Source organism: Phyllobates terribilis, unplaced genomic scaffold (genome assembly GCF_046119375.1).
Source record: "Phyllobates terribilis strain yellow unplaced genomic scaffold, ASM4611937v1 Scaffold_1__5_contigs__length_1240528914, whole genome shotgun sequence".
NCBI lineage: Eukaryota > Metazoa > Chordata > Amphibia > Anura > Dendrobatidae > Phyllobates > Phyllobates terribilis.
In genome coordinates this window covers 587,318,903-587,331,975 of record NW_027362761.1, presented here as the reverse complement: position 1 = coordinate 587,331,975, position 13,073 = coordinate 587,318,903, and the positions used below count along the sequence as shown (strand labels likewise).

The following is a 13,073-nucleotide window of genomic DNA, read 5'->3' as shown; positions in this document are numbered from 1 at the left end:
TGACCCAGGGCGGTCAATTAAAGGGGAATTTTATATAGTTTTTGTATTTAATGAAATGTTTGTGACGCCACCTGTGGTATGCGGCTATGTGGAGCCGCCGCTGCGGAGCAGGTCCTCTGGAGCAGATGTTAGTGCAGCAGAGTTGGTTCAGCTCTCCACAGGTAGAGCTAAGCTCCAGGGCATTGCAGGGGATGTTATAGATGAAGTAGGTGTGTAAGGTTGTGCAGGGGATGATGGCGAAGTAATAATTCATAGAGACAGTGGGGTGCAGTCTTCAGAGTTTTTTACTCACGATTTTTTTAGACTCCAAGTTACCAGGGCCAGGGTAACTTCCCACGTTGTCCTGCGCTTACTCAGGGAGGGGTTCAGCAAACTCCCAGGTACCTCCAGAGTACGTAACGGGACCCCCTTCTGTGTGTTCCTTCTGGCTGTCTCCCTGCACCTCACACCCAGTGTCCCAAGCCAGTGACAGCGGACCTTGTCGGGCGACGTTTTCTCTGTCCCCTGGGTCCTCTATGGCCACCTTTTTGGTGAGTTAGATGTGGCTTTTGGCTGCAGCAACTGAAATGCAGCACCCTCCGGTTATCTAGTTGAGACTTGAAGAACTCTGCTAGTTTAGGGGCCGGTCCCCTCTCTGCGGCCTGATCCTTCCACGTTTCTGCAGACTCGGGCGCACGGGTGGCCTCCGCACTGCCCATGCCCCTGGGATCCTTTCTGTTCTGGAGCCTTTCCTTCTCACTCCTCTCCTCTCCTCAGTCTCTCCTGGGCCTCTCTCTCCAGGCCCTCCTCCTGAGCAGAGCTCCTGCTGAGCTCCTGCTCCACAGACTGACCTGACTGTTCCTGTTCTCACAAGATGGCTTCTCCTTTTATATCCTCCCTCTCAAGTGCTCCCCTGAGCTGCTTCCTCCACCCACACCCACTACATGGTTCCCCCTCTCTTGGTTCCCCCCACTCCAGCCAGGGTCAGGGCTCAGCAGAGGAGCAGTGCATCTTGCCCCTCCTGCTGGTCTGAAGTAGTGTAGTGTTGGATGCAGGTGGGTGGGTCCCGGGTAGTACTCCATCCTTACCTGAGAGTGAGATACCACACCTCTGGGTGAGATGCAGTACCTCTGTGGCGACTGAACACACAGGGGCGCCACAAAAGCCTTCCAGAATATGGGGTAAAACAAAAAGAATAAAAAATGTAGTATTGCAGTATATAGAAAAAGCAGTAAGTCCCTATAGGGACTAAAAAATATAGTAAAAAAAATAAATAATGATCAAATTATACTAATTTACCCCCCTCCTTTTTTCTCACATTACTAATAAAATAAAAAATAAACTGTTTGTATCGCCGCATCCAGAAAAATCCCATATATTAAAATATAAAAATTAATTTATCTGAACAGTAAACTACATATTTTTTTGTTGCCTCACCTTCCTAAAATAAAATGCAATAAAAGCGATCACAATCTCATATATACCTCATATAATTCGCCCTGCAAAACACAAGCCCTCGTAAGTCAGGGGAAAAAAATTTTGGGTCTTGGACGAAGTAAGGGAAAAACAGAAGCACAAAAAAAAAAGGATCAGTCATGAAGGGGTTATTATTAAAGAGGGCCTATCTCTTGCCATATTTTTATTTGGTATAAATGCCGCTGTTCCCCTGAATCCGGCGAGGTTTTTCTTTTGCTCCTGCGCCTCTCCGTTCCTGAGATATGACCTCCTCTTTCCTGTTCATATATCTAGTCTTGTTAGCCAACTGGGCATGTCCATATAAAGACAGCAATGTAGTAAAGCTGATGATCACACCCACTTAGCAAACAAGATCAGATTTCTATGCAGCGATGATGGGGCCATATCTCAGGAACGGAGAGGCGCAGGAACAAAAGAAAAACATCGGCGGATTCAGGAGAACAGCGGCGCTTACACCAGGTTAAAAAAAATTGCATAAATTACAGAAAGTAAAACTTTCTGTACAGTTGTTAAAACTTTATCATCATATAACAGAATGAAGATTTTCAGACATGAGTCTGGTGTTAGTTTAGGAATATTTTTTAGCTGTATCAGCTATTCCCTCCAGACAGTGCCCCCAAATTTTATGACTTTTTAAAAAGTCATGTTATAAAGTTGCCTAATAACATCTGACTAATCCAACCTTTCCCACTTTGATATATTTTTCCCCTCCCCCCTCCCCAATATTTCTCATTTTATATTACAGGGAGCACAAATAGTGACTCAGTGATTGAGCACGTCGTCTCATTTGTGGAGGGAGGAACGATCGATTTTGCAACAGTTATACAAGAGAAACTTTCCCGGAGAGAAACCAACATTGACGTTGACCTCTTTGTGAAATGGGCGCATTCCTTAGTAGACGCTCCGGCCGTAATAAAAAGGAAGGTAAAGGAACAGATGACACAAAATATTGGTGCAGTGACGTATGTATGCAAATCGCATGCTTGGTTTTACATGACCTCCCGCTCTCACCACTGGCACCAGAGAATCCTGACAGCATGCTGGGAGTGCGCTGTAAGGATTCAGAAGCCTGCAGTCACATAGAGTGACTGTAGACTTTCATCACAAACCTGGACAACCCCTTTAATGATAGAGAAATAAATACAAATGTAGTAACTCGTAACTTGTCAAACGGCACAACACTTTATTAACAGAGCCATGTATCAAGTAATCTTACAAGTTATGGATTGTTACATGTGTATGGGGTGAGAACCAATATCCGCACAGGAATACATCACAAGAGACACCCTCACTACAAAAATACAGCATTACACCCCCCCCCCCCATCAGTCCAGGAATATATCACCAGAACCACCGATAGCACATGAATAAATCACCAGAACCACCATCAGCACAATAATACATTATCAGAACCACCATCAGCACAGAAAAACATCACCGGTACCACCAACAGTAGAGAAATACATCACCAGAACAATCATCAGTACAGGAGTACATCACCAGAACCACCATCAGTACATTAATACATCACCAGAACCACCATCAATACAGAAAAACATTATCAAAATCACCATCAGTATAGAAATACATCACCAGAACCACCATCAGTACAGGAATAAATCACCAGAACCACCAACAGTACATTAATACATCACCAGAACCACCATCGGTACAGGAATAAATCACTAAAACCACCATGAGTACAGGAATACATCACCAGAAGCACCATCACTACAAGGATACATCACAAAAACAATCATCAATACATGAATACATCACCAGAACCACCATTAGTACATGAATATATCACCAGAACCACCAACAGTACATGAATATAGCACCAGTCTTAGTATAGTGATCAATTGTAATGTCAGGTTAGCCCAATATACAATTGCAGCACAAGAACCTACAATTCCCAGTATGTCCTTAACAATGGTAAGGAGTTACTGGGATTTGTTATCAGTCATCATCAGACTGCGGACCATACATGAACCAAAGTACTGATGAGAATTAGTCAGAATCACAAATAAACATTTACATCCAGGTACCTTTATAGGTGACATCTTCTCTGATTGGAGTCATTCTCCTTCTTTTCTTCTCCATCTTGTCCAGACACCATGAGAACTTTTTACATCCCCCAACTCCTCTCTACAGACTTCTCTTCTCTCCGGTCTTCTTCAGCACAGTGCCCTTAAAAATAGCAGCATGATTATACAGTAATGCTCCTGAATACAAATATCTAATGCTCCTGAATACAAATACTCCTGAATACATAATTGCCCCACACTGCGCGCAAAAAATATGACCGCACCACCACTGTCCCTTTTATGGTATATGTCTTCCACATTTCCATACTGGGCCCTTTCTCCATACTGTGCCCCCCCCCTATACTGCCAAGTCCCTATACTATACTGTGCCTTGTCCTCCCTCACCCCTTCTGCATACTGTATACTGAACACTTTTCTCTCCTCAATGCTGTATCCTCACACATTCTCCCCACTCCCCATATGGTCTCCTCACACATCTATCTATCTCATACCTATGTGCTCTTGCTGCCATGTTTAGATGCTTGGATTACAGTTTAATATCATTGATCATTTCATTGGATATTTCTTTTTCACATTCCCCGTGCAGCTCTCTCCCATTTACACCCTGATTCCTATTGACCTAAGAGACGCCTACAGTAAAACAAAGAACCTGGAGCGCGCCATTGAGGATTACGTGGATGAATATAATGTGTGCAAATGTCAGCCATGTAAGAACGGCGGCACGCTGGTGCTGCTGGATGGGGAATGTATGTGCACGTGCCCACTGGGGTATCACGGCATAGCCTGCGAGACTGTGGCACACGACCTAGCCAAAAGTAAGTCACACCATTAACATCAATCTCCAAACTAAACTTTATTATTGTAATTATTTATTTACAAAAATTAATTTACAATTCATTGCATTTGCAAAAATGTTGCGAAGTATCGAAAAGAACTTTCTGGTTGTCAGTTTGGAGGTGAATTACTATAAAGTAGAGAGATTGTATAATTTCTTATTGATTGGGTGATTTTTTTAAATATTTTTTTACTTTTTTATTTTTTAGTCTGTTTTTTTTCTTCCCCATCTTCCAACAGCCTAAACTTTTTTTTTTATTTTTCCTTCCACGAAGCTGTACGGGGGATTGTTCTGTGACATATGAAGTGTAGTTTTGTCTATGTAACCATTCACTTTATTATATAATCTACTGAAAACGGGGAAAAAAAATAAAATTTTGGTGAAAGGGCGAACCACCCCCTCCCCCCCGTAATTCTGGATTTTGTTTTATGGCGTTCATTGTGCCATAAAAAAATTACCCAGTAACATGATAATCTAGGTCAGTACAATTACGGTGATGCCAAACATCTAAATTCACAACATACAAGACGAAAAAAAAAAGAACACAAAAAGAGCGAACGTAAGAAAGTAAAGCGATATTACTTCCTTCATTCCAAAGTCACATGTGACCGATTTGCTAATGGATCTGGAAACCCAAATATTTGGGCCAGTTACATAATCGCAGGACTATAAGTAAGTGTGAATAGAGAAAAAGAGTCTGTGATCTGCGGAATATAAAATATATAAAGAAAAAAAGTTTTTTTGCACTTTTTTGATACTTGTTTTATAGCTTATTATTAGCCCATTTTTCATCAATCCAGACCAGAACTTGAATTATAAGAAACTAAAACCTGAAATGTCAGAACAAGCCCTAATAGTCAGTCCTATGTCAGATTCCCAGATAGAAAACAGGCTCAGGAGATGAGCCCGCACTCTAGCAAACTATAAGTGAGTGTAAGTAGAGAAAAGACTCTGAGAACTGCGGAATATAAAATGCATACAGAAAAAAACGTTTTTTTCACACTTTTTTAATACTACTTGTTTTATAGCTTATTATTTCCCCATCTTTCATCAATCCAGACCCAAACTTATCAGAAACTAAAACCTGAAATGTCAGAATGAGCCCTAATAGTCAGCCCTACGTCAGGTTCCCAGAGAGAAAGCAGGCTCAGGAGATGAGCCCGCACACTAGCTGATGCGTGCCTCAAGCCTTTACACAGCTCCATCTATAGAAAATTATAAAGTTACACTTCTCCGAAAATGGTGCCAAGAATCAATAATAGACATATTGCCATCCATCTGTTCGATTTTTACATCCATGTGCCATCCATGTGTCCGTTTTTTCACGTCGTGTGCCATCCGTGTGTCCGTGTTTTACATCCGTGAGCCATCCGTGTGTCATTTCCCTTTGGCATCAGTTTTTTACATAAACAATTTGATAAATAATAAAGGTCACAGACACTTTCCTGTCTTAATAATTGTAATGGATCTGAGAAAAACGCATGAAATACAGATGATAACCCATTTGTCATCCGGATTTTTGCACACCCATTGACTTATAATAGGCGAATCTGTACCAAAATAAAGATGAAAGTGGTTTATGATGTAATCTGTTTACATGCGGAGCGCCGCTCAGCAGGTAAAGCCTACGTCCAGTCCCCAAGTATGGAGCAGGCTCAGGCAATGAGCCCGCACCATATCTGGAAAATGCCTCAATCCCTCACACAACTCCATCAATGGAAAAATAATAAAAGTTACAGTTCCCAGAAAATGTGGACAAAAAACAATTAAACATTTTTTTTTTAATTTCTACATTATTTGTCACCACTTAAAATGTAAATTTGGAATCGCCATAACTGTACTGACGAAAATATTTTTTTTGCCAAGTCATGTTTACCGCTATGTAAAAACAAAATTCAAACAAATAATAGCAGAAAAGCGTTTTTCTTTCACCATTTTAGCACATTTGTAATTATTTTTTACCCATTTTTCAGTACGTTTTATGGGAAAGTGAATGGTGTCAATCAAAACTATCTATGATGATGCAAAAATAAATAAGTTGGATCTTGGTAGAAAGGGTGGGAAAACAATAAAGTGTAAAAATTAAAATTGGCTGAAAGGGGTCAAGATTTTGCTGCGAGTTCTTCGCTGTGAGAGTGGGAGATAGAGCTGCTATATTCAGAGTCTGAACATTGTTTTCGCCTGGCTACTGCAGAAATCAGATCCTGAAAATACCAAGAGAAGTGGGAAAGAACAGTCAGTGATGACATCTATAGACTTTTGTAAATCTTCCCCATAGTTTGTAGTAGCTCATACCGTCCCCATACCAGCATTTCCATGTCTCCAAGTTAAAAGGAACACTCCGGGAACAGGACTTGTTACAATGTATGAAGAATGTTCCTTTGTATCTGCGATAATATTGACCCATTGTTGAAAGTTACTTTGCTTTTCTATAAATGCTGATCCAAATGTGTCTTCTCATAGAGTCTTTGGAGGATCACCATGGACGCTGGAGCTGCTGGGAATCATCACCATCCTGCGTAAACAACGAAGAGACAAGAACCCGAACTTGTGACGACAAAGATGGAAAAGCATGTGTGGGGGAGACTACAAGGAAGGTTCCGTGCTGAGACCACCATCTCTAGGTTCAGCGTTCCCGCGATCCCTTCCTCAAAAACGTTCCTTCTTTTGTAGAACTGTCCAATGTACCTTAGATTCTCAAGGTGCCAACTTTTATGTTAATCTATGTGAATAACTCTACTTGGCTGTAAGGCTACGTTCACATCTCTGGGTTCTGTTCAGAGACTGTACAATACTTAGAATAGGTCATCAATATCAGATTGGTGGGGGTCCTACACCCAACATAGGTAGACCTTGTATGGAGCCAAAGCCACAGCTCTGTACACTGTGTAGTGGTCATTCTTGGTTGCAGCTACTCAGATCTCATTCACATCAATAGTAGCCAAGCGACAGTACTGAGAACGGCCAGTACAGTTAATGGAGCTGGGTTTTATGTGCTTTGTATCTGATTCCTCCCGGACCACATCATAGTCCTGGATAAACCCTTTAATGCAGCGTGTAGAGCTGTACTTCACAGCAGAACAACGAAGTTCTCCATAGAACCTTATTATGAGTCAATGTGGTCCACAATTTATCGTACAGAGTTGCCCTTTTTTTACCCGCTTGCTACTGACCCTGTTATTATGTATCTGTTGTTTATTATCATGGAATTATACATATCAAGTAATCAGCGTCTTGTGTCGTCATTGGTTTTATTGATAAACTGAGATACATATTCTAGTTGTGGGATGACACTAAGGGGTAAAACTCTCGTTCCCACTGATGCTCAAAGGTGCAAATCAAATCAACTTCATTATTAAACGGGTTCTCCAGTGAAAAAAAATATTGCCTATCCTTAGGATAGGTGATAACGTCTTGATTAATTCAGACCAATACATTCAGACGTCAGACCAAACCTCACAATAAGATCTGATTCTAAACCAGACATGACCCCTATAAGAGATATGTCCAAAGTGCTGACTGCTCATTTAAAAATCCAGAGACTCACAGGTGAGATCTCTCCGATTTCAGATGTTTACTTTCCTCCTCCATCCAGCCCAGACTCCCATGATGATGTCTCCCAATAACTGCTGAGATTACTCCTGATGAACTTTTAACTCCCTCAACTATGCAGCCATCACCAGCCACAAGTCAATTAATTCAGACCAATACATTCAGACATCAGACCAAACCTCACAATAAGATCTGATCCTAAACCAGACATGACCCCTATAAGAGATATATCCAAAGTGGTGACTGCTCATTTAAAAATCCATAGACTCACAGATGACATCTCTCTGATTACAGATGTTTATTTTTCTTCTCCATCCAGCCCAGACCCCCATAATGACTTTTAAAGACTGCAAAATTTACTGCTAAGCCCCTTGCTCCTGCAGCCATCGCCTGCTATTCAGACTGCAAAACCCAAAACAGAAACAAAATAAATAAATACCTTGCTGAAAATAAATAAATAAAAGCAATAGTGCATATAAATTACATTGGGTACTTAGTAAACACCATTTTTGATAAAAAAAAGCGTAGAAGCCATCCCACCAACGTCAAGGTGTACCCAAGTTTGGGATAGTCCTAACCTCTAATATTAACACCTTACCTTGAATCATAGTGATGTCCAATGTGAATAAGGACTGAGCAGGATCGGGTCCCAAACATGGACACACAGCTAGTGAGAAGCTTTTTAAATGTAATATTGGGTACACCTTGATGTTGGTGGGATGGCTTCTACGCTTTTTTTGATCAAAAACGGTGTTTACTAAGTACCCAGTGTTATTTATATGCACTATTGCTTTTTACTTATTTACTTACAGCAAGGTAATTATTTTTTTTATTTATTTTGTTTCTGTTTTTGTCTTTTTTTCCGGCCAGTGTGAACGTGCTGCTATCTTGCATGCATACCAACTTTAATATTCAGACTGCAGTGTAGACCCCCTAATTAATTCAGACCTCAGAACCTAAATCAGCCATATCACCAGACCTGAGATCAAACCGCAAAATAAGATGAGACCCTAAACCAGGCATGACACCTATAACAGATATGTCCAAAAAGGTGACAGCTCCTTTATGAATCCAAAGATTCAAAGGTGACATATCCCTGAATGGAAATATTTTTTTTTCATTTCTTCTTCTTCAGACCACCATGATGACTTCTCCCTAAGACTGCAGAGTTTTCTGCTGATACAACCTTGACCCCCCCCCCTAAATTCTGCAGTCATTTTCAGCAGCAGGTATGTTAAGACTGCAGTCTGGACCCCTAAATAAATTTAAACCAATTAATTCAGACCTCAGAATTAGTGATGAGCGAGCACTAAAATGCTCGGGTACTCGTTGCTCGGGTCGAACAAATTGGAATACTCGAGTGCTCAGACCGACTAATGAGCCCAATGTAAGTCTATGGGAAACTCAAGCATTTTTCCGGCGGCTCCCCCCGGCGGTCTGCAGAAGGTCAAAAATTGCCCAAATTGATGGGAACAGTGCTCAAATGACATGGGAACAGCATGGGAAAGACCCCTGGAAGCATTTCTGACTTTCAGGTGTCGTCACTGCATTCTGGGTCTTCTATCCTTGGATTACGATATCGGAGAGAATGAGACACAGGACAGGATGTATGTGTCAACAAGCTCTAAACTTTATTACAAACACAGGGTTAATATACACCCTGAAGGCAGGAAACGGATTTACCATATATGGTTCGATTATACAATTTAGCTGCGCAAGCAAAAAAACTAGTTTCTGTATGCTTTGAAACATTTAATTAGACGTATCTGGCTAGCAAGGCCACGTTATCTTCTAGCAAGGACACATTATTGATACAAGGAAGGAACATTCAGCTGCTGTTATTTTGACCTAAAGTAACTGTCAGGCTTATATAGCATAGATGGGGTCTTTGAACTTGAGGGGCCTCATCTTCTGCTATAACACAGGTCACTGCTGTCAACAACGTGGTCAGAGCATTATGCCACTTTTACGGACTCACAATAAAACATACAAAAACAAAATCAAAATGGATTTTCCTGGGAATTATGTTACCTTTCCAGGGTAATGATTTGTATATAAGGCAAAATAAATAACCAAAAACAAAAATACTCCTTCACACCTTGGGCTATGTTCACACGTAGCGTTTTTGATGCATTTTTTCACTTTTGCATTGCTTTCAACCGTGACAAATGCATTCACCAGGAAATGTCATTTTAACATTTTACAACCTTATCTGGCCATGTGCTGTGTGACACATCATCAGACACATCCTTTTTCATTCATGAAGGAGGGATTGTGAAAGTCACAAACACTGTTTTCACAGCCTTACTATTCTTAAAGGGCCAGCAGTCGGCTATGCTTTGTTGTTCCCATTATTAAAGAGTGGGTCTCCTATATTGTTATTGTGTATGCAGTGACTGCAAGGGCTGCCAAAAATTTGGACGCACCACAATACCCCTTTGAAGAGACATAGAGGAGGGTCTCAGTAAAAAAAAATTTTCCCATTCTAAAGGAGCGCGTCTCCTATAGTGCTAATGCCCATGCTGTGACTGCAAGGGCTGCCAAAATTTGGGAAAAACCCCACTAACAACTTAGAGCTGGGCCACAGTAACATGTTCCTATTAGAAAAGGAGAGGGTCTGCTAAACAGTTATAGGATATGCAGTGAGTGCAACGGTTGCTAAAATTTAGGAACAACCTGTAGCATCGGCGTCTCTGCCCCTTTCTAGGCAGAGACGCCGTCCCTCTCACCTCCCCGCTCCTGGCGCGGCGTCCTCTAGCGCTTCTCTCTCCGCTGCTTCCGGCACGCGCTCCTTCCCCGGCTGTGTGCTTAGGGCGCGCATGCGCTCCCCCTGTCTTAAAGGGACAGCGCGCGCCGTCCTAAGGAGTCCCCGGCCAATTGCCGGAGGACCTCCCATATATAAGGCACTTCCTCCAAAATGGAGGTGCCCGAGCAAAGTTGTTTGCACTGTGTCTGATCTGTGCTTCAGCCCTCAGGTCCCGCTGCTAGCCTGACTTCTCGTCCTGCCAGCCTGTTATCTGCCCGTTACCTGCCAGCCTGCTCACCTGGAGCGCTCACCTGTTACCTGCCGGTTACCTGCCTTGGCTATCTGTCCACTCACCTGGAAGCATCCGCCTGCCTTGTCTGTCAGACCGCTCACCTGGGAGCGCCCACCAGTTACCTGCCAGTTACCTGCCTCGTCTGTCTGGCCGCTCACCTGGGAGCACCCGCCTGTTACCTGCCTCGTCTGTCTGGCCGCTCACCTGGGAGCACCCGCCTGTTACCTGCCTCGTCTGTCTGCCCGCTCACCTGGGAGCGCCCACCTGTTACCTGCCAATTACCTGCCTCGTCTGTCTGCCCGCTCACCTGGGAGCGCCCACCATTTACCTGCCAGTTACCCGCCTCGTCTGTCTGCCCGCTCACCTGGGAGCACCTGCCTGTTTCCTGCCAGCCTGCCTGGAGACCCTGCCGTCACTTGCTGTGACCACCTTCCTGGTAAACCTAAAGACTGCTATTTGCCCTGCTTTCTCGAACTGTGACCACCTGTCTGCTACCAGAGACTTCCGCCTGCTTGCCATGGCCATCCGCCATACCGGTCAGTCCCAGCCATCTGACCCATGGGAGCCACCTGCTCTCTTACAAGGTCGTCCCCAGAGTAGCACCTGGTCCCTCAGCCCGGATCCTCCCTGGTCACGGTGTCGTTTGCTGCCGTACGACCAGGGTCGGTTCGGGTGGATACTTAGTCACGCCCCTCTGGGTCCCTCCTTGCACCTCGGCACAGAGGTTCCACCACCCGGACCCGTAACAAAACCCCACTAACAATTTAAACACACATAGAGCTGGGCCTCAGTAACGACATGTTCCTATTGTCCTATTGTCCAAAACTGAACTTCTTGTGTTTCCCCCCTCTACTAACCTAACTCTATCTAACATCGAAATTACCTTGGAGGGGTCAACCATAACTCCCAAGCAGCACGCCCGCTGCCTTGGGGTCATATTCGACATTAACCTTTCTTTTACTCCCCATATCCGATCACTCACTCGCTCTTGTCACCTGCATCTTAAAAACATCTCCAGAATCCGATCTTTTCTCACTTTGGAAACTGCTAAAACTCTTACTGTCGCTCTTATTCACTCTCGTCTGGACTACTGCAACTCTCTTCTGATCGGTCTCCCTCTTACCAAAATTGCCCCTCTCCAATCTGTCCTGAATGCGGCAGCCAGGGTCGTGTTTCTGTCCAGCCGCTTCACCGATGCCTCCACCTTGTGCCAGTCATTACACTGGTTACCCATTCCCTACAGGGTCCAATATAAACTCATTGCTCTCACCCACAAAGCTCTCCACAGTTCTGCACCACCTTATATCTCCTCTCTCATCTCAGTCTATCGTCCTACACGTGCCCTCCATTCCACAAATGACCTAAGACTAACATCCCCCATAATCCGAACCTCGCACCTCCGTCTCCAAGACTTCTCTCCTGCTGCACCAGTTCTCTGGAATGATCTACCCCAGACGATCCGATTGATGCCTAGCCCCGATGTCTTCAAGAGCGCTTTAAAAACCCATCTCTTTAAACAAGCCTACCACCTCAACTACTCAGTAAACTAAATTTCCCCTGTTCCCTCCTAAATACTATTCAGAATCTGCCCCCTACTGTTCATCTGTTTCTACACCCTTCATGCACACGATAACTGCACTCGGTAATTGAGTATTGCACTTGAACATACAGGCCGACTTATTATAATTGCCTGACCTGAAATAACAAGCACTTTCCACCTATTGTGTCCCCCCATTTCCTTGTAGATGTAAGCTTGCAAGCAGTGACCTTACTCCTGATGTAACTGTTAAACTGTCTCACCTTGTGTTGAATTTATTGTCTGTACATGTCCCCGCTTAATTGTAAAGTGCTGCGGAATATGTTGGCGCTATATAAATAAAAATTATTATTATTATTATTAGAAAGGGAGAGGGTCTACTATACAGTTATAGGGTATGCAGTGAGTCCAAAGGCTGCCAAAATTTAGGAAATACCCCACTAACAATTTAAAGATACATAGAGCTGGGCCACAGTAACGAGTATGACATGTTCCCATTAAAAAGGAGTGGGTCTCCCATACTGTTTGCCTATGGAGTGAATGCAATGGCTGCCAAAAATATTTTTAGGAACTCCAATGTCCCTTGCAAGAGGCGTAGAGGTCGGAGG

The 13,073-nt window shown here is 43.2% G+C and overlaps 1 protein-coding gene across 1 annotated transcript in view; it reads left to right on the top strand.

The window, feature by feature from the left end:
- The window catches only part of C9 (complement C9), a 43,038-nt gene extending 35,474 nt beyond the window's left edge, over positions 1-7,564 (top strand). The window contains exons 9-11 of the mRNA XM_073681953.1: positions 2,201-2,379; positions 4,090-4,318; positions 6,802-7,564. Coding sequence (XP_073538054.1) covers positions 2,201-2,379; positions 4,090-4,318; positions 6,802-6,947 — 554 coding nt within the window. The 3' untranslated portion in view covers positions 6,948-7,564. The remainder of the gene's footprint in view (positions 1-2,200; positions 2,380-4,089; positions 4,319-6,801) is intronic.
- Positions 7,565-13,073: the final 5,509 nt, after the last annotated feature.